The sequence below is a fragment of the Dermacentor albipictus genome, chromosome 4, assembly GCF_038994185.2.
Source record: "Dermacentor albipictus isolate Rhodes 1998 colony chromosome 4, USDA_Dalb.pri_finalv2, whole genome shotgun sequence".
Lineage (NCBI taxonomy): Eukaryota > Metazoa > Arthropoda > Arachnida > Ixodida > Ixodidae > Dermacentor > Dermacentor albipictus.
This window is the reverse complement of record NC_091824.1, coordinates 136,364,954-136,385,519: the sequence shown is the minus strand read 5'-3', so window position 1 is coordinate 136,385,519 and position 20,566 is coordinate 136,364,954. Positions and strand designations below refer to the sequence as shown.

Below are 20,566 nucleotides of genomic sequence, written 5' to 3'. Positions count from 1 at the left end.
TCAATCAATCAATCAATCAATCAATCAATCAATCAATCAATCAATCAATCAATGTCTACAGAAGTTTCTTATGCTTAAATAATGAAAGCAGCATGCATATTAGTATGGGTGCGTCTGCTTCCGCCACTTCAAGGCAACTGAATGGCACTTTTTGACAAGGTAACGACTCAGGATCTATGCTAGCAAGTGAACACTCCAGCAAAAGAGAAAGCAGCAAGCCCCCTGCTCTATCAAACAGGTGCTAAAGCAGAAGCAAAGGCATGCGCATACATCTATTTCTGACCACTTTTTGTTGACCACACCACCTGTACGGGGCTGCTGTTTCTGGTGACTAGATTAGGTACGTTCTTCCTTGACCTCACCTTACCACCTATTCTCGAGCTGATCTCATTTCTTCTTGGTGCTAGAGCACTCCCCCCCCCCCTTATTGTCAGTGCATTCTTTCCTTACTGTTCCCGTATATTCTCATTATGTGTATAAGCCATTTCAATTTTTTTCCTCCTGAACATTTGCAGCAATAGTGACCGACTGTTCCTCGAATGCAGTGCTAGCCCTGAACTTACCTTTTCTTGGCACTACAGCCACCCATCTTGACATTCAAATTTCAGCCCATAAAGCCCCCAAAACCTCACGAAGAAATCCACTTTTCGAACCCTCAGTACACAGAGTTGGACAAAATAAGTCAGGTTGCAAAAACTGCATCAAGCAATAAAACATTAACCTGCTAGTCATGTTACTATTTTATTCTGCTACTGGGCAAAAGGTCATAGGCTCAATTCCTGGTAGCTGTGGTCATATTCCATTGGGGATTTTAATTCAAAAGCACTCATGTACAGTGCTCACGGAATGAAATAGGACACAGAGCATTTAGTAGAACCCTACATATGTGCAAAGTACATGAAAGCACCATGTCATGTCGCTAAGAATTTGGTCACCAAAGGTGACGAGAACTCCGATGCAGGTGTACGCGCCAGAATTGCGTCTATGTGACACGAACTGCAGCCGGTGGAAACGAAAGTATGCGAATTACCTAGCCCTAAATTGACCCGTTTCATTCCGTGAGCACTGTACATTAGCTTCAAGGTCACAGGTTCAATAGCTGGTAGCTGCAGTCATATTCCATTGGAAGTTTTAATTAGAAAGTACCCATGTGTATTTAGCTTCGAGCGCACATTAATTAAAAACAGATGGTCAATGTTAGCCCCAGGCCTTCCAATGACAAATCTCATGGTGTTCTTTTGGGACATGGAACCCCATCAATTAGTCATGTTTTCAAACTGGACCACCAATGTACCAAATAAAACAAAATAAGTAAAGTGAGTTTTGTGCACAGTACCTGCGAACGCGGTTGAGGTCCTGGCTCAGCCTGGCAAGCCGTTCATGCACCACACGAAAGCCGAGACTAAGCACCCGATGGCAGGCGAAGAAACACTCAGTCGGGAAGTTGAAGCTGGTAACAGGGGGCTGGGCAGGGTCACCTTCTTCCCGAGGCACAAGGCATGTTTCTTTGGTAAGCCCTGCATCATCCAGGCTGCTGTTATAACACTGCAAGCTTCTGTAAAAGTTCTTCGGCATATAACAATTTAATCATCATTTGCAAGACAAGAGATATGGTGTACAGTTGGCATCAAAATTTTATGGACTGCAGGACCTTATGAAATGTTGACTTTCCAAGCAGCCTGGTAGTAGTTACATAGCCAGTAAAGCTGTACAACAGTGTGTTGCTTGCATACACTATATTTGCGAGCAACATTCTTGAGCCAATAAAAGGAAAGCTATGGAGACAAAGAACAGACAAGTAAGAAGGCTCCTGAACATAGTCCAACATTTTCATGCACATTAGTTTAAGTGGGGAAGAGGAAAAAAATTAAAAAATCTTTTACAACAGAAAAAAAAAGAATAGACCACAGGGTATTAAATTTAACTTGCTCTTTTGCTTTTCTCTTCTAGGTTTAGGCAAATAGGAGGTTCCTTCACGTGGAAGCTAAGCTGATTGAGTTCTTTTAAGAAACCAGAAGCTCAGTAAAATATAAACCCCATGTAAGTGATTTTGCACACGACAGTAACAAGCGACGCAATGGATGACTTTGAGTGACAGCTCTCCATAGTTGCTGGAATCGGGGCAGCAAATAGGCACCGAAAGTGGCGTGATGCTTGATCTCATAATTTCAGTTGATTTCGTTTGCTGTGCAGTGCAGCATAAAATATTTCTGAAGGTCTTGCAGCAGGTTCTTTATCTTTTCACATAAAAGAATTCGGTTGCTTACTCATTCTGTATGACAACTGGTATAGTACTTGACTGATGTACATTCTATTCCGGCCTTGCGCTATTGGCTAGTCACACATAGCACTTCCAGACGACAAGCAAAAATTCTGTATTTCCATAACCGAGTGACAAGAACGAAACATCTGCTTGTGCAATGGTCTGTTTCATCGCTCAAAGGCATTGCTCTAGTACAGGCTGGAAATCCATTTACCGGGCCCCATGTACAGACTGTGAAAATGTTCAGCTTTCTTGCAGATCTCAGTCTGTAAACTTTCGATGCCAACTGTACTTACCGGCTCAGTGAAACCAACACACAGCTGAGTTTATGGAATAAGTCACAATCAGCAGAGCAGGAGCTTCCTAAGTGGAACAAAAGGAAACATATGCTGTCCTGTTCTTGCAGCAATCACCTGCACACATTACATTAAGGCAGCAATTTCTGGCATGTTGGAAATGTGGCAAAGACATCGGCAACATGATTATTGTAACAGGAATGTGTAACAGTTTAGTGTTTGACAAATACTTGCATGAATGCTTCATACTGTCACACTACTGAACTGTCGTTTGAAGTACTTAGTAGGTTTTTGCAGTTATGACGCTGACATTCTGAAATATTAAGGTAGTCAATGTCAATTAATGGCCCTTACTACTTTATACTGGATAAATACTTGTTAGAATACCAAACAAAAGAGAACATGGAAAGTACATCAACAGCAACGGTATCATAAGCACTACAAAGGAAGCACATTTGAGAATGACATTGTGTATTTGCTAATACGTACTACAGTGAAACCTCGTTAAACCGTAGTCGGCCGGAGCTCGGGAAAAGTACGTACTAAACGGTAGTACTGTTTAAGCGAAATAGCATGAGATCGCCCACTTACCTGTCGAAAACGGCACTCAGAGAGAGTGCGATGAAAGGGGAAAAAACATGCAGTATTTATTCACTTCGCGGGACGTAAGTGTTATTTTCGTTTGATGTCGCGGCGGCCTAGCACGACGACAGCGGCCTCAAACTTACTCAAGCTGCGTGCCAGCTTCTCAGCCAGCCCTCCTTCTCTCGGCAAACACTCGCACGATAGATTCCTAGTTGGCGTTAAGTATTCTCCGTGCACGCGCGCAGTAGTGCTGCATACGTCCCGGGGCGCCTTTTTCATTGCCGGGTGCCGGAGTTCGGAAAACTTTTCGTTTGGAATAGTTACGTTATCGCGCCCCTGTTCTCCTTGCGACGATCGCATTCACGAGGCTGACGTAACGCGCAGCTTCTGCCACTGTCGGGCCTGAATAGCCCGTGCTGTCGCTTTCCGTGTCGTCCTCATCACTGTCGCTAGTTGACACTTCGGCAACAACAGCGGCAACGATGGTGAAAAGTCGAACCTCGTAGCCGACATCTCTTCGCGGTCGCAGCAGCGCTGCCGAGCAACTTCGCATTCTAAATGCCACACACTGTAGTCAACAGCAGATCCATGTCGCGGGCCAGCGCCGACTTCTTCGTGTCACGTTCGGTAGCACGGACGGTGTCTAATTTTTCTTCTATGCTGAGCACCCGGCGTCTTTTTTATCCTAGCTTCGGCATGACGCGAGTCGTCGCTCGCACGACGCCACAACGCTCTCTGGCACGGCGTCCATGCGGCGTCGAAATGATGTTGATGTTGATGCGACTTCACGTGCAAACGCACAGGGCGCTTGGAGGCCGTTGTACCGATCTCCGAGGCTTGTTGTTCTGCCGAGCCGCCCGATGGAGACGACGCACCGCCGTGTTTGCGCGACGAAAAGTGGAAATGCTACGTTTTAACCGATGCGTACGCAATAAGCTGGTACGGTTTATGCGGATACAAAATACATTATGTTCAATGGCCGCCGAGCCGGGGAATTGACTTTACTACTTTTAAACCGAAACTACTGTTTAAGCGGGTACGGTTTAACGAGGTTTTACTGTACCAGCCATTTTAGCCCTTTAACCACCAAGCCCGCACTATTCCAGTCAGGATTCTAGTATGTGGAGGTCCCAGTTCATGCTTTTGAAGTGCAAGAGCTTACCACGAAGGTGTAGGCTAAGGCTTGAAGCTTGTTCCTCTGACTGCGGTTCGACAGAGCAGTACCGGTAATCGACCTTGAGAAGCTTGGGCGAGCAAGGCTCGGAAAAAGGCCGCGCTAGCCTCAGCAGCACAGCGCCCAGGTTCAGGGCAAAGCCGTCACCTCTCTGCATCGTCAGGAACAGTTCCGACACCTGACTGTTCCACAGCTTGCCTCGGTCTGTGTGCAGGAGGTAGTTGGGATCAAAATGTCAGATGGCAGACATACGTGGCAACACACTTAGGCACAAGTCTGCCACCTTTGAACATGATCGATTGATTAATTGGTTCATGAGGTTTAACATCTGAAAACGACACTACGGCCATGAGAGACGCCATTGCAGATGGCTCCAGATTAATTTTGACACCTAGGTTTTCCTAATGTGAACCTAACTATAACTACATGAGCATTTTTGCCTTTCAATCCCATTGAAGTGCAGCCACTATGGCCAGGAATCGAACATGCGACCCCAAGGTCAGCAGCAGGCTGTCATAGCTACTGCACCACCACTGCGGGTTGAACATAAAAGCTTCATACTAAGACTACTATAGGGAAATATGGCACTAGCCGTTGCATGCAGTTGTAAGAATGGGTTTGCAAGTTTCGCAATGCATGGGAAGATGTGCCAGTGCATGGTTAAAAAAAATGGTGGGGTTTTACGTGCCAAAACTACTTTCTGATTATGAGGCACGCTGTAGTGGAGGACTCCGGAAATTTCGGCCACCTGGGGATCTTTAACGTGCACCTAAATCTAAGTACACGAGTGTTTTCGCATTTCGCCCCCATCGAAATGCAGCTGCCATGGCCAGGATTCGATCCTGCGACCTCTTGCTCAGCAGCCCAACACCATAGCCACTGAGCAACCACGGCGAGTGCCAGTGCATGGTGTTGCTAAGCGTCATCCATCTGGATTTCAACAACCTTGTGCATATTTGTGAACTTTCTTGAAGCTCATTTTTTATTGCAAAAGCATTGTGCGGCAATCATTAGTCTCATTTAGGCTGTAATTATGATTCAGTGCTTCTAAGACATAACAAAGAAGAGTAACTGCTTAGAATATCAAATAAATCAGTATGCATGGTGAGCATTACTAACCAAATATCAGCTAGATTTAGCGACACATATAGCTCAAACTGTGTAATTTATGCACCAGAAATTATATAATGAAGCAAGCAAAATTTAAAGCACTTAACTGCTAGCATTTAGCACAAGTGAACTACAAAGGCAAATAAAAGATGTTGCAAAGTACAATGGATCCATGACAAGTAGGCAAAACTCTGTATTACTAGTACTAAGTAGGACGCCCATGATGGATGAATGATTATAGTGCCAGAGCTCCCTTCTTTCAACAATTGTAGTATAAAGCGTTATGCTTCTAAAAACTAACAAATTGACATTCAGTTTTATGTCACAAATATAACTTCGTGGTACATCAGGAAAAATGACACTTCTTACTCCCTCAAACTTGCACATTCATCCACCTTTGATAAAACAGATGATAAGTCAGACCTTCCCCTTTTTGTTTCAAACTGAAAGAGAATTTCTATTTAAATAAAGAATAGCCATCCACAGTTCTAGACCCCTTTGATACACCTAGTAATTTGCTGCGTCAGGCTTTGTTAACTATAGGTTAAACTTCAGGTATGGTGACAAAGTGATTACTACGGCCTATACGGTACACAGGCTTCCAGCAAAAGCAAGCATGCTAAGCAGGAATGTATGTCTAGATATAAAATGGTGAGCTGGGCCATCTGGGAAGCAATGATAATTCAAAGTGTGGAAAAGATGAGGGTAGAGACAAAACAACACACTAACAAGCACTGAAAAGTATGTGTCTTTCTAATGCTGTTATTTTATTCCTTCTTCACGCTGCAAATATACAGCATGTGCCATGACTCAACACAAGGTGGACTTTTCCTGGAAAAATTCACTAAGTTAAGGCATACCCACTAGAATCGAGTACAAAACCAAAACTGCAATAGGTGGAGTTGAAATATCACCTTCCAATCTTGAAGGCCATACTGCAAGGTCTATAAGGAGTTCAATAAATGCATACTATTCCACAAACGGAACCAAACGTGATGTCTTCTGGGCAGTTGATAGTGAAAAGGAGGCCTTGAATAGTGACAAGTACTGCACGGTCTAATGTGGCTCGGATGGAAAACATCTTTTTCCAAGTGCCAACAAACTGCTAGTTCTCTCTCTTACCATGAATATCTGGAAGGGAATAACCAACAGCTCCGCATTCTTTTAAATATAAAAATTAACATAAAAAATATAGAAATATAAATATACTGAATAATAAAGAAACAATAATTAATTCTGCATTTTATCAAATATAAGTACTGGGGTATGCATTTAAATCATGGGAATCGCATTTTCCCTCTCTAGCCATCAAAAATTGGCTGCATATTACAACAGAGGGTGTGTTAGAATAGAGTAAATGTGGTGTGCGTCATATGTTTCTATGTGTTAACCTGGATCAAAAAATTTAGTGCAAGTACAGCACTCAAGGAATGAAATGAGTCAAACAGCCACGACAGTTGGGTCTGTGGTGAACTATATACCCGCTTGCCAGCAAATGGAAGCAGTAATTCTGTTCCGCAAATGCTCTTGCTCTAGCAATGTACCACAACAAAACATCCTCCTTCCAGAGGCATCAATGGGCAGCACTGCATATGATGGAGGCCACATGCTCCACCTGTAGTGTTTTATTGTGCAAGTCATTAGCAAATTTTACCCTTAAATGTAATTTTGCAGCAATGCACTTCAAGACGAAGCAACAGCAAAAGTGGGGATGGCTGGACATATGAAAAGCAATTGTTTCTACCTTTTACCTTGCACTAAAAATTGTCTCAAGTAGCTTTAATTGTGAATTTTAATTGCCTGGGTTTTTTTACATACTCTTCAAGCTAAGTACATGGGCATTTTTGCAGTTTGTCCACACCCAAGTGCGGTCGCTGTGTCCGGGAATCAAGCCTGCAGCCTTGTGATCAGCACCATAGCCACTGCACCATCGTGGCAGGTGGTTTCCATGCCTCGAGCAATGACCATTAAAGGTATGGGTTAAATACGGGGGCAGGCTACATGTGCAGAAATATGGTACTACGAGCACCAGTTTGGAGAACTGAACAGAAACTTGTGAAGCATTTATAAAATACTGGCCCATACTGTATATTCTTTAGTGTAGCAGAAAGCATGATCAAAGAGCATGGGTATGGCCTTTGCAAATTGTGCGTTTCAATAAGTAGATAGTAAACTGTTGGTATTCACCTGCACAGGACTCGATGCAATGACCAAGCCACGTCAGCGTCTTGTTGCGGGTCTCTGCAGACAGTCTCAATAGGGTGTAGAAGATGTTGTGCATATCCGCAGCGAGCCCTTTCAGTGGCTGCAAGCATAAAATTTGTTGCCATAGCCTCTTTGACACCTCTTGATGACAGAGACACAAAAACACAAAAAAATACAAGATTTGTCGTAACTGCTATTTCTCTAAGTACTGTACAAAAAAAAAATGTGGCTTTGCTCAGTTGCATGTCAAAACAACACTAGTTTTTTTGCAGGCTCTTACGAGTGATTGACACACCGTAAGGCATCCTAGAAATCTCACTGGGAAAAAAAATAGTTGCTTAGGAAGATCAGAAGGTATTACCTGAGAACTTTAGGGTACAAGTCAAACACTCTACTTCGGAGATGTGAGTTACCATAGAGCATCGCATGAAACTACTTGCAGTTTGTGCAACAGAATTTTACCCCCATGAAGCTTGGTGCCACCACGTGATAGGATAACAACTCTGTTGCTGACGCACATGTTGCGAGTGCTGCTGTAGTCTCCAACAAATGCAAATGTATAAAAACGATGCTCTTTCTACAAGGGGTTGTTAGCATGGTCTCCAGTACAAATTCTTTTCGTGTCTAAAATGGTACGGTCATGGAGTTTACGAACTGTGAAAAAAGACATGGAGCACAAACAAAAGGGAAGAATCGCAAGATGGTGGTTCTCCAGAGTGGTTAGCAACTATGTCACTTCTTCGCATTTGGGGTGAAACTGCTGACATTTTGTTTCTAGCATGAAGGCAGCCACGAAGCCTTGCTCAGGCTCGATATTCTAGTTTGATATTCATTTTTCTCTTGTACGGAGTCATTGCCAAACAACAGAATGATCAAGACAGGTGTGTGCAGGCAAAAGTTAAAATGCTGTTTCCCACCTCAGAAAAGATTCAAGCATCTCTGCACAATGCCATAAAAAGTGCAGTGGACCATTCAGGCATGCATAGTGGTGCCTGAAGAAATTACTTCTTTTGGCTCTTTTTTGTTTGTTTAAGCTATAATTTTTTTAGTCGAGCCTATTCTAAGGTTTCAATTTTCCCGCAAAAGCATTATTCTATGCACAAAACACTTGACACCAAGAACGTCCCAACTATGCCATATAAAAAGGACTATTTACCAGCCAGAGGTTACTTTCTGTGATGGAATGCTCCTGCATGGTGGACTGAGAAGGTGTCTCAAAGAATTCAAAGGGGTCTGTTTCCCTGCGTGGCAGGCACGACACGCAGAGCGGTGAGCCCAGCAAGCTTTCTTGGAAGCTCCGAAGGTCGCCTGTGCCCGACGGGGTACTGAAGTCCAGCATTGCCTGTGAAATGTTGAGTAGAGCCCACTTCAAAGGAATGCACCAAGCCAACAAAGAATTCGGTACTGGGAAGGATGAGAATGCACTTGTAACGCTTATGATCATTATTATAATTAGTAGAAAGGCCTTTCTTATTGCTATCCAACAATTACACCAGCGGTCTGAAGTCTAAAGCTAAACCTCCTAAACCAAAAAGCAAACATTTTAGTTCGGCAATAGCTATCTCGTACAACCTTAAAACGCTGCAAACCAGTTACTGAAACCAAAAAATTAGGAAACTATAAGCAACATGCCAAATTCAGCTTCTGATTTCTATCATTTGAATATTCACAATAAAATGAAAAAAGAAAGAAACCCACAACCAAGGAACTGAAGCAATCACTACAGTGCAATAACATTGACTAAGACAATAAATGCTGCTTTTTCATAAACCACAATTTTTATTTCTGCTAGATTAATGCTGTTTAAAACAGTTCAACCGTTATTTCCAAGGTAGCTATTTTTGTTTTTTGTTATTCAATTACAATTTAATACACAGCCTTGTAAAGTTCATCAAACATAATCAACAATACCCAACCAGAAGTGCGTCTGGCACACATGACTAACGGCATACCTCTATATTTACAAACAGTGACCATGTCAATTCAGTGGACAGCCAACGTGCTAAGCGGGAAAGAGTTACGTGCACTGACTGCCACATCGTCTTATTAAAACTCAATGAACCCTCTAGAGCGTGTTTTTTCCTCCTCCCGTTATCTTTAAAGGCAAGCGGCAGTGCTGGACACATGCCAGTTCTGATCAGTGACCTTCAAGGCCATTGACACTCAGCGAGCTGCAGAAGTGAGCCGAATAAGAATGTTAACAATCTAAGGCAAAGAGCTGATCTAAATCACTCATATTTTTGCTGATAGTGCTGGCATATAGGGAAAAACGAGAGGCCAGACGTTTTACTGATAAGGCCCAGCATGGCGACGACAATATCAGATGACCAAACAAGTGAGATCAAAACTGTGAGAGCAAAACTGTGAGAGCAAAACAAGTGAGAGCAAAACAAGTGAGAGCAAAATCCATGCAACAAGCTTGCTTTACTGTTGTAAAATGGACTGCTAACAAGACACGGTTTGATCATGCTGAAGCAGCTAAACACTCACCAGTCATTAGGCACTACGGCATTTCAGTAATACACCGATTTAATTTAGAACATACCTGCTAGACCTAAAGGAATAAAGCACTGTTCTGTAAACTGCATGAGGTAACACTGAATGACAACATGTAACAAGTCATCAATGGCAGAAAATGAAAATAGCTTATTACTTTGTTACACAGATGCTACTGCTGTACATGACTGCACATTCAAAAAGGCCGCAGTTAAACAAAATACATTTTCTCTTAAGAACTAGCATTTTTGATTCAAGGCCTCCATCTCACTGTTGTTGATTTGCTCAGTATTCCACAGAGTGTTGCAAAGGAAAGGTGAGTTGGCTTGGATGCCTGACTGAAGCACACAACATTAAACATGGACACCAGAATGAACAAAAGATGTGACAGGACATGCACGGTACTCTCAAATGAACCTCTCACCCTAGGCAATGGTTTAAGCATGTAGATTAGAAGAGGAAAAGTAACAAATTCATATAAACTAATAGTTAAAAAAGCCAATCAGCTACCATCATCTTCAACGTAAGGTTTAGTGGAGAGCACAGCATATGCTTTGGCAGTTTTCATTCTTTATGGTATATGTCGTTAGGTATATTTTAATTGCACATCCTACACTTTTACTACAGTAGCGTAATAGTCCTAGAAAAAATAGTCCTTTAGCTGTGGATCAGGAGCCTCAGCACACGTGTAGAAAAAGCAAATGAGTTCTATCTTCAGGCAGCTCTGACTAACTATATATATATATATAGTGCATTAAAAGCTAGATATGCCCCAGTAACAAAGATTGCTGAATAGCTGCAGCAAAACTCACTGTTGCCATGGACGTGGACTGGGTGAAGTACTTGAGTATGTTGAGCAGCACAAAGAGATCACGACTGGCGATGGACACCCTTGCAAAGCGTGCCCGGAGGATGTCGAATGAGTGCGACAGCACCTCCAGGAGAGACACCTGTTCCTCCCCGGCGTCAAAGCGCTGCTTTATGCAGTCGGCACACTTCCGCAGAAAGCTCTCCAGATGTTCCTGGTGCCCTGAAAAATTAGAGCCGCATTTGTGTTTGTTAAATTTTAGTAATGAAAGTCCATGAAAAAGAAAGCACTCTTGTATTTTAAATCAGTTCACACTTAACCAGTCCTAAAGGGAGCTATTGGATGCACCTTTTGTTTTTATTCAAAAACCTTTACAGTTTACTGTATGTTGCTATGATGACATCGCATCAGATATATAGAGAGCCCCACATAACCTTAGCCACACATTAAAAATATGCAAATGTGACGTAGCTGGACAGAGCCAAGGTAGTGTTGTTTGCCATCGCCTAGAGATACTCAGATTACTTTTTGCATATATACTGATTACATAATTAGTCTTAACTAATGAATAAACTTTTCGAATATTATAATTAGATGAAAAGTGTCAATGAGAAAATTGTAGAGCAGCATAAAAAATTCTCGATACAGCTTTCTGTTACATGCAGCATAAAAATGTTTTTCTGAGCATGAGAGAAGCCTGTGAATGCAGGGCTTGCAAGCGGTCAGTCGTGTAGAAACCTGTCATACAACTTCTCCTTTTGCTCAGAATATGCATGGGGGGTCTGACCTTGGAGTCATTCCTTCATATCTACAATGAAGCACTTGGCAACTGGCTGCCTCCTACCAGTGGCAAGTGGCCTCTTCGGCCACGTTCATATCCCATTTTCTTGTTATTTCTACATTTTAAGTATAAGGAGAGTTAATTTTCCCCATGATTTCCTGGGCTTAATAGTCTGTTTGCTTCATGCAGTTGTAAGTAACGAGTCCCTCGATTCTGCTTATCTTTTGTGCTCAGAGTTCTGTAAGGATGCCACATTTACCTCTGCTAGAAAAATACAAAATGTGCTATAAGTGTGCCTGGCAGGGCTTTGGCTGCTCTTTACTTAAAAGAAAATAAACAATATAGATAACACACATTTAAAAAGCTTTTCAACTTAAAAAAGTTATGCACAAGAATGATAGGTGCATAAGTGCTCGTGAGGCACCATTAGAAGTAGATCTGCCTTTTTCTTCCGATGTCAGATGACAAGGTGTCCGTGACCAGCTTCTCTACCTTGATCTATCGTGGACAGATATAGTGGTCCGCGACCAACTTCTTTACCTTGATCTATCTTGGACAGAGATAGAGGTCCGCGACCAGCTTCACTACCTTGATCTATCGTGGACAGAGATAGTGGTCCGTGACCAGCTTCTTTACCTTGATCTATCGTGGACAGAGATAGAGGTCCGCGACCAGCTTCCTTACCTTGATACTAGTGACCACAAAGGTTTAAGTCTTTGTTAGCCACATTAGTTTTAGCTCACTTGTATTTTATGCTATAAGGACAACTACTGATCATGAAGGGTGAAGTCTTCAATTAGTATGGCACATTTGAGCTGCGCCATAAAAGTACAAGCTAGCCACCTAGTCAGCCTGCATTTTCTTAACCCCAAATACTGCAGCATATCCATTCTTGTAGAAGGCAATTATGACTAGCTGGCAACACATTTTCCCAAAGTTATTGTACTCGTGTATTGTATGTGACGTGAAGGTGTAATGACAGCTTTTGCTCTCACATTATTATGTGTAAACCAATTCACATACAAACTAAAGGAAACCTTTCAACCTACATTTAGTTAAAAAAGAAAAAAATCATCCAGCTACTTGCCTGAGCTATCATGGTACTCTTCCAAAAGGTAGAACACTTGCTCTTGTATCTTTTTGCCAGGGTAAATGTCACAGTGGCAAAGGCATGTTGAAGCTTGGCATACAATTGTTTTCTCGATGGTTCTGAAATCTTCATTCTGTAAGCAAATATTAAAAACTAGGTTGGCCAAATGATTTGGAACTATAATGAGCAATGTGTCACTTTAAATGCATCATAAGCCGCTCTTGTGAGAAAGACTGAAACAACAAACATTAGACAAAGTGCAAATAATACCGCAAAAATTAGATCTGCTCAATAAGAAACAAAATGAAAAAAATGTTCTTGGCTAACAGGCATGTATCCAAAATAAAAAAGCATTTAAACTGGAAGTTGGTTATGACGGCAGCTAAAGCCATGCTGAAATGAATACGCTGCTGCAAAAGACAAAGAAGTGGACCTGGAAGACAAACACATTGGTACTAGCACTTTTTGCCATTCATTATATTGTGCCTATCGTTGCATTTTCATTTTTATCACATTCAAACAAGCCTAAGTTATTACATTTAGCACCAGTGTAACATGTTCACACAGTGGTCATAGAAGGCCGTTGAAATTGCCGAGCTTGTTCACGGAGATCTAAAAAAAAATAAGTAACCAGCGTACAAGCGAGCAAATTACTTGTTCTACAAAGTCCTCATTGACATTATTTCACACCTGTGTATGACTGTGAGTGCTAGTCAAATGGTACAACCCTGAGTATTTCAACATAATGTGTTTGCATAAGCTGTATCCTACAGGTATAGTATTTACAAACAGCATTAACAAAGAATTGTACATAGTATTCAGATCCACCATGACATGCATGTGCAGCACAGTTGCTATTAAACAAAAACAGAACAAAAAACACACACCTTGAGTTTGGACACTGCTTTTTGTAGCCTGAAATAGCATTGGTACAGGTAGAAGAAAACCCTGTGCTCTGATGCATCAGCAGTTTCACTCGCAATTGTGCTTTTGCGTACGATGTGGTGCTGGGGATCGTCTAGGACAAGCCTCTCGAACACCACCTGGAAAAGGTCAGTTCATAGCACATAAACCTCCTGTCATACGAAACTTTGTTAGAAATTTTACTCATGAAACCATGGCATGACCACCACGCAGGAAAAGAATGCAAGGACTTCTTCTTTTGGCAGATTTATTAGCAAAACGAAACTATTGTGGGGAGTCATATAGGACGACACTGTCACTATACCGGCTAGTACAAAACATACCGACACACTACTGTGGGCAGAGTTGCACGAGTAAAATGATGGGCTTGTCATATTTGTGCAAGGATGATTGCTCTTTTCACTTGCCAAGGTTAGGGTTGGTGCAGATGGTGAAGAAGTAAAATTTTAATATAATTTCCTGACATTTTCAATGTTAGACTTCAATGGGGCTGTTGTAAGGTTACGGCCATTACACAAGCATATACAGGAGCACTATATTGCCAGGGGAGTGCCACAGAGCTCAAACAAGGCTCTGGTCACACATAGTAGCCCGTATGCTTTTGATAGACAATGCATTTGTAAGAAGTGCAGTAGTTGTACAAGAGCTGTTGATTGATAACCATTGCCACAAGTTTTACCAACATTGTAGTGAGCAGGAGGAATGAAATTATGAATGCAGTATTAAAGAAAAAACTTGAATGGTTGGCAAGTAAACAACTTGCTGATAGTACTAGGAGAACAAAAATTAACTGCTACTTTTTGTTCTCAGTTTGTGCATGTTTTATTGGTCACAATGTGCCATATATTAAAAAAAAAATTCAAGGGGCACTTAGTTATCACTGGATGAATGCGAAAGCATTGCGGCCATGTCAGCAGAAGCACGGCGACATCCGGTGGTGCCACTGGCAAAGTCACGTGACTCGAGTGGCCATGTCAACAGAAGTGCGGCGACATGCGGTGGCGCCACTGACGGTTTCATGTGACTCAAGTGGCCATGCCAGTGAAAGCACCATGACGTGACCAACAGTGTTCATCACAACGTGTGCACAACGCAAGGTCGTAAAATGGACTCCCAACAAATGTTGTGGGCTCATATTCCTTAATTACCTTGGCCTTCATTAACACTGAAGGTCATGGGTTCGACTCCCACCAAAGGTTGTGGGTTCGTATTCCTTCATTAACACTAAAGGTCGTGGACATGACTCCCACCAAAGGTCGTGGCTATGAGTGCCTTAATAACTCTGTCTTAATTACATGTGCACTAATTAACTCTGTCGTCATTTACACCAAAGGCCATGAGTTTGACTCCCACCTAAGGTCATGGGTTCGAGTGCCTTAATTAACGCTATCTTAACCGTGCCTTAATTAACATCACCTTAAATGACACCAAAGGTCGTGGGATCTATTCCCATCAAAATTGAAGGGTTCACAGCATATTTGTACCATCATGTGATCATGCCAACAATGCCAGGTTTTCTACCTCATGAGCCATTTAATGCTATCGCATTAATAACCTTACTGCCATATGCACTAGCTTCATTATTATAATGATTAAAGGAGCATTGCAACACTTTTTAGAACATATAAGGAACTGTTTGCAATACGTAGACAATACAGCAATGAACACGCGAGCCAAATATTATTCCACTGTGTGTAGCAAGGAGGCCACAATCTCTTATAAAAGATGTCTGGCTCACTTCTGTGGCTTTCAAAGCACCCTTTATTATGCCCCATTTATGATGTCATAGACACATGCGACAGCACACAGCCATTGAGTGATTGCTCATGAGTCACTTCTGAGAGAAAATGTGCACATGCATGCGCACCCTTCCAATCTTCTAGCAAACAGGAAAGCAGCGGCTGTTAATGCATCCCGTTTGTCCTGTCAATGCTCCTCCGTTGCCCCAGGGCACTCTCACAGACGCCAACATTGAAAGGTTATCATTAGTGCATTGCAGAGAGAAGAAAAAGTAAGGAAGGAGCAACAGGCAGAGCACTGCTATCAGCACTGCCCCAGCTGAGAAGAAACACCATGCTGAAAAGAAATGAGGAATGTAAACACTGCACCCTTTATATTTGCGTTATGATTGGGTCCTTTTAAAAAAATTTTAAGATGTTATATACATAATATATTAATAGAAAGGCATCACACTCAATTCAATGCATTCTCATTTTTGAGAGAAAGGAGTTGCAGGGCAAACTCCCATGTGCACCTGGAACATCTACCTAAGCGCCTACAGTGGCAGCAACACAAATACACATGACTGGTACAAATCACCAATTCTTACCTCGTCAAGAATATCAAGTTCAAGGCACTTCTTGGAATCCCTAAATGTCTCTAGGAGAACGCAGCAGAGACCCTTGCTAGGCCTGGAACCGATGTCACCTGAAATAAGTTTGTGTGAATATGCTAAGCAAAGCACAATCTTTATAGTTTACAAGCATAACCATAATTGTAATTATTTGCAATTGTAAATGCAACTGTAATATCTAATTAGTGGGTTTCGTTTTTGCTTGGTACATGACATGCAAGGACCTTGGCCCATGCATGTTGCATGCTGCAAATTCAGCAACCACTCAGCAGACATCGCAGTGCAAGTGGACACGTCTTAAGAGGCATTGAGCCTTCCTATTTGCCAAGGAGTCCTGCAGCTTCCACAGTGCTGCGAATGACTTGTGACATGGAATGCAGGTGTATAGTGTGGCAACATCAAATAAAAAAAAATTGACTCGCTATTCCAGCCTTGCAAAAGTGGATGTCCAGCGAAGCTGTTCAAATCCACCACTGCAACTGCTGAGGGAGGTATGCAATGCTTTATTGCTTTAGAGCAATAGGACTAATGGTAATTTTTACAGCACACTGCCACTGCTCGTATTGCCGTTTCTTTTCCCTTTGCCTCTCCTCGGGAGTCTTAACTATGCGTCGCCTACCTATAGCAGCGCTGCAACAACAATGAAATCAGTTGCTAGGCTGGGTCTTTCATATATGAAAGGCTGGCGATGTCACTCCTCACATGACAAGCTGCCGTTGCCGTGGCAGGTTGCACAACAGTAATCTTTACCGAGAAATGTATGCAGGACACACTACATGCTTCACATTAACAGGTGCACCTTATCATCAAAGACGTGTTTTGGATGCTTGTTTTGTGCTTGTACTTCACTGGAATGAATGCAGTGTTGTATGCTGTATGCATGATGCTAAATAATGTATGCACTTATTGCTTCAATTGCTGAAGGTATTTTTTTTCTACGAGCATGCGCCGAGAAAAATTCCGACCAACTAGAGGCTAAAAGCTTCACTGTAAAGTGTATTTCTCATTTCGCACACAAGTGGCTTTTCACTTTTGCTAATCATATTGTTTTTTTTTTCTTTCATAACCATGCTTGCTAAGCTGCTGGCAGGTGTATGATTAAATAAACAGCTTTCATGTAGATTTTGGTTACTGTGGAAATCCATGGTTAACTGTAAGCAACATGGTATGTGTCAAGTGAGACAATAACAAATGCAATCTGGCACCGTGAGCAGCCTAAAGACATGTACAAAACTTTGCCTAAGTGGCCACAAGCAAGTTTTGACTTTTGTACTCAGATAAGGACCTAATAAAGATCGTCAATGAAGACTAGGCAGCTCATCACAGACATACAAAAGAGGGTATGTACAAGCTCTGACTTGGGAAATATCATGTTTCGAAAAAGTGCCATACCTTCAACAGCTTAAATTGTTCAACATCAAAACATTTGATGGAGTGAATATCCTAGCCATATCTAGGCTGAGAGAATAAATGAGTGCATTGGGAATATGTCACAAAAAAAAAAAAGTTCCTTACCTTTTGTGGGTCACAAACATGGCGCAAGTAGAAGCTAGCCTCATATAAAGTGGAAGTGGTGTGTGTATACACGTGTCAAACAAGACTTGATAGGTCGCCAAATTCATGAGCAGCTTTAGGGCAGGCTTATTTATTGATAAATACAGAGTGATAAATGATAGTTGTGCTCACGGGTTGGTCACGATTAAACGCGTGATAATCCCATTTATATTCGCACCAAACGTAAACTCTGGTTTATGAAGCTGGAATGGAGAAAACCGCGCTGTTATATGACAAAATATGAATTACAACACTTGCGTCATAAAAACGCTTTGTAGTTGCTGTGCAAGCGGCGCACAGCAAAACAAACTGCGCAGCAAATCTCGTTTTTCATGTTACTCGCCATATCGTAATGCGTCACAAACGCGAGGAGTATCCTGAACTGAAACGCCTTCCGGGCCGCGCTGTTTTGCAACTTGACTGAATAATGTTAAATGAATCGTGCGTTACACAATTTATTCTGCCCGCCATAGCTTTCTTCGCAGGTGTTATTGGTCAATGCTCAGCACGCGTCGCAAGCATTCTGCCACGCGTCGCAAGCATTCTGCCGTCGAGGGTTGTTTAAAGCACAGCATCTCATTTAGCCATATCCACTGGCGTGCTTTCGCGATTAAAATCTGGTTCCGTTTCGCAATGGACCTGCTGACGCTGAAGGCAAGCGACAACCGCGCAGTCTGACGCCTGCACCGCGGCTAGTTCCGATACGATCGCGCACTTCCGCAACGCTCCCGTACAAGAAAAAAAGAAAGGAGAAGGGCAAATACAATGTTGAGCTTAAATACGTGGGCTCCATACCTGACACGACGACCCTGAATATATCCTCGAGTGCGGCCGACAACAATTGCTGTTCGTCGGGCACGATGCCGCTGGTTACGTGGCTTCCCGAAGTGATAATTTCAGGTGGCGAGCTCTCGCTGGACTCCATCCGACGAGTAGCGAGGTCCTTCTCGGTGACTGCAAGTGGGAAATCCCGGGAAGACACCTCGGCGGAGTTCTGGACAAAGGCCTGCACGTCCACCATGGACGGGAAGAGGGCCGCGAACGGGTTCCGAGCCATGTCCGAGTCCGACATGGTGCTGCGGGAACGCAGGAACGGTCAAGGAAGGCGGCTCGACGGCAATTCCGTACAACCAGCGCGGCTACTTTCACTCCTACACTTTCTCCCAACGAGGCCACTGAACTCAATGACCTAGAAGCAACTGGGAAATCCTGCGCGCACAGGTGTTGTTTTGAGAGGAGTCTAGCGACCGCCGGCGTATTGTAGGACACTGGGGCCAAGGTAGGAAGTGAATGAGCGAATATGGGTCAGGCACTGCCGCCTTGCGTCGGCGGCAGATTTGGTCTTCCGTGCCTCGGTAGCTGATCTCGCACAGTGAAATTCGTGTGCGCACTACTCGCGATATCTGCAAACAGCAGCTCAAGCTGCGTTCTACATATTCGTGGTAGTTCTAAAGAAACAGACGATGCGTTAAGCGGCGATCGGTGCCTCTCTCGCTGACGTGTACTTACTTAGTTTGTCAGTAGAGGTTACAGAAACTCCCGCTAAAGTCTCCCAAGGACAGACGATGAAACAGGTGTTTACGCACCAGCTCAACTGCCAAATCCTACCCCACTGCCATTCCTGTGAATCCGCGAACTGGTGGCGAGGAGAAGCAACAGAGTGAAAGTATAGTGCCTAGAATATACTGGCTAGTGTGCCGTCCACCAGCTCTTTTAAATGGGCGAGCGTGGCGCCGCCTGCAATGAATGCCCACGATGGCCGGCAGAGGTCGCTGCCACACGGGTGGGTGCAGACTGCGTGTGTCGTCTGCTTCGCATATCAGTTTCGCAGCTGTTGCGTCGGTTTCCGTGTTTGCGTTTTCAGTGTTATAGCAGCGTTGCGTGTTTGTCCTTGGTGTTGTCAAAGAGTGAGTGCGTGGCTGTTATGTTCGTGTGCCTGTCATTGCGAGATCTATGCGGCGGTGGTGAAAAAATGCCGAAGCTATAGAAACAGTGCGAGGAGAGGACCTGCTTTGTGCCGTTGTGTAGAAGCAGTTACCGCTCGAACAAAGGGCGTGTATCCTTGTTCACTCTACCATCTGATACGAAGCGGCAGCAGAATGGGCAAGAATGATCAGGAGAACGGACAGAAGGCCGGCACCAACTGCTGCGGTTTGTGAAAAACATTTCGAAAACAGCATAGCCGAGCGCGCGTTCTCTATCACCGTGAATGATGTTGTCCACGAGATTCCCCGCGATAACACACGCCCACGGTGGAAGTATTCTTCCATCGTATGCTAAGCATTATGCTAAGCATTCAGCTTACTTTTCCTGAGTACCAGAAAAAAAAACAAGAAAAAATGAGCAGTAGTGCTTTGATCTACTATACTGCAGGTTATGTTGCACGAAAGATCACTGCCCAAAATTCTTGACCACATCGTGCAGGCTTCTTTTACGTAAGTAAAGCTGAAGCTATAACGACGCTGCTTCATTATTGTACTTCCCATTAATTTTGACAATGGAGGCCTTTGCTTGTCTATCTTAGCCAGACGTTGTCAACCGCTGTGAAGGCCGTGGAAGATGCTTTTACTGTGTTCTTCAGCAGAAACAAGGTACCAGTAGCGAGTCTAGCTGATTTTTCAGGTCAGCTGCAGACAGCTGGCATTTTCCCAACTAGGGTGACCAGAGCGTGAAAAACCAGCTTTGAAAGCACTTGCAAAGTTCTTTATTTTCTTGAGGTTTTGGTTTTTTTTTTTTGTAAAAGGCATCAACAAAGAGAGGGAAGCGCAAAGGCAACGGCAGAATAAGCTCCTTAAACTACGTCACTGCGCGATCTATTATCTTCATGTATGTGTACATTATTTCATCTAGGGCTGTCTTATATGCCTCCGTTTGACTGTTCTTACGCATGACTAAAATCTTTGTTACGCTTAAATGAAAGATCTGTT

General features: G+C 43.1%; 1 protein-coding gene across 1 annotated transcript in view; it reads right to left on the bottom strand.

Moving 5' to 3' along the window:
- The window catches only part of Ube4A (Ubiquitination factor E4A), a 34,444-nt gene extending 15,137 nt beyond the window's left edge, over positions 1–19,307 (bottom strand). Inside the window, exons 1-10 of the mRNA XM_065427267.1 lie at positions 19,149–19,307; positions 18,435–18,715; positions 16,062–16,159; positions 13,696–13,851; positions 12,806–12,941; positions 10,942–11,159; positions 8,790–8,975; positions 7,616–7,733; positions 4,307–4,522; positions 1,337–1,517 (exon numbers count right to left, since the gene is read on the bottom strand). Coding sequence (XP_065283339.1) covers positions 1,337–1,517; positions 4,307–4,522; positions 7,616–7,733; positions 8,790–8,975; positions 10,942–11,159; positions 12,806–12,941; positions 13,696–13,851; positions 16,062–16,159; positions 18,435–18,711 — 1,586 coding nt within the window. The 5' untranslated portion in view covers positions 18,712–18,715; positions 19,149–19,307. The remainder of the gene's footprint in view (positions 1–1,336; positions 1,518–4,306; positions 4,523–7,615; positions 7,734–8,789; positions 8,976–10,941; positions 11,160–12,805; positions 12,942–13,695; positions 13,852–16,061; positions 16,160–18,434; positions 18,716–19,148) is intronic.
- Positions 19,308–20,566: the final 1,259 nt, after the last annotated feature.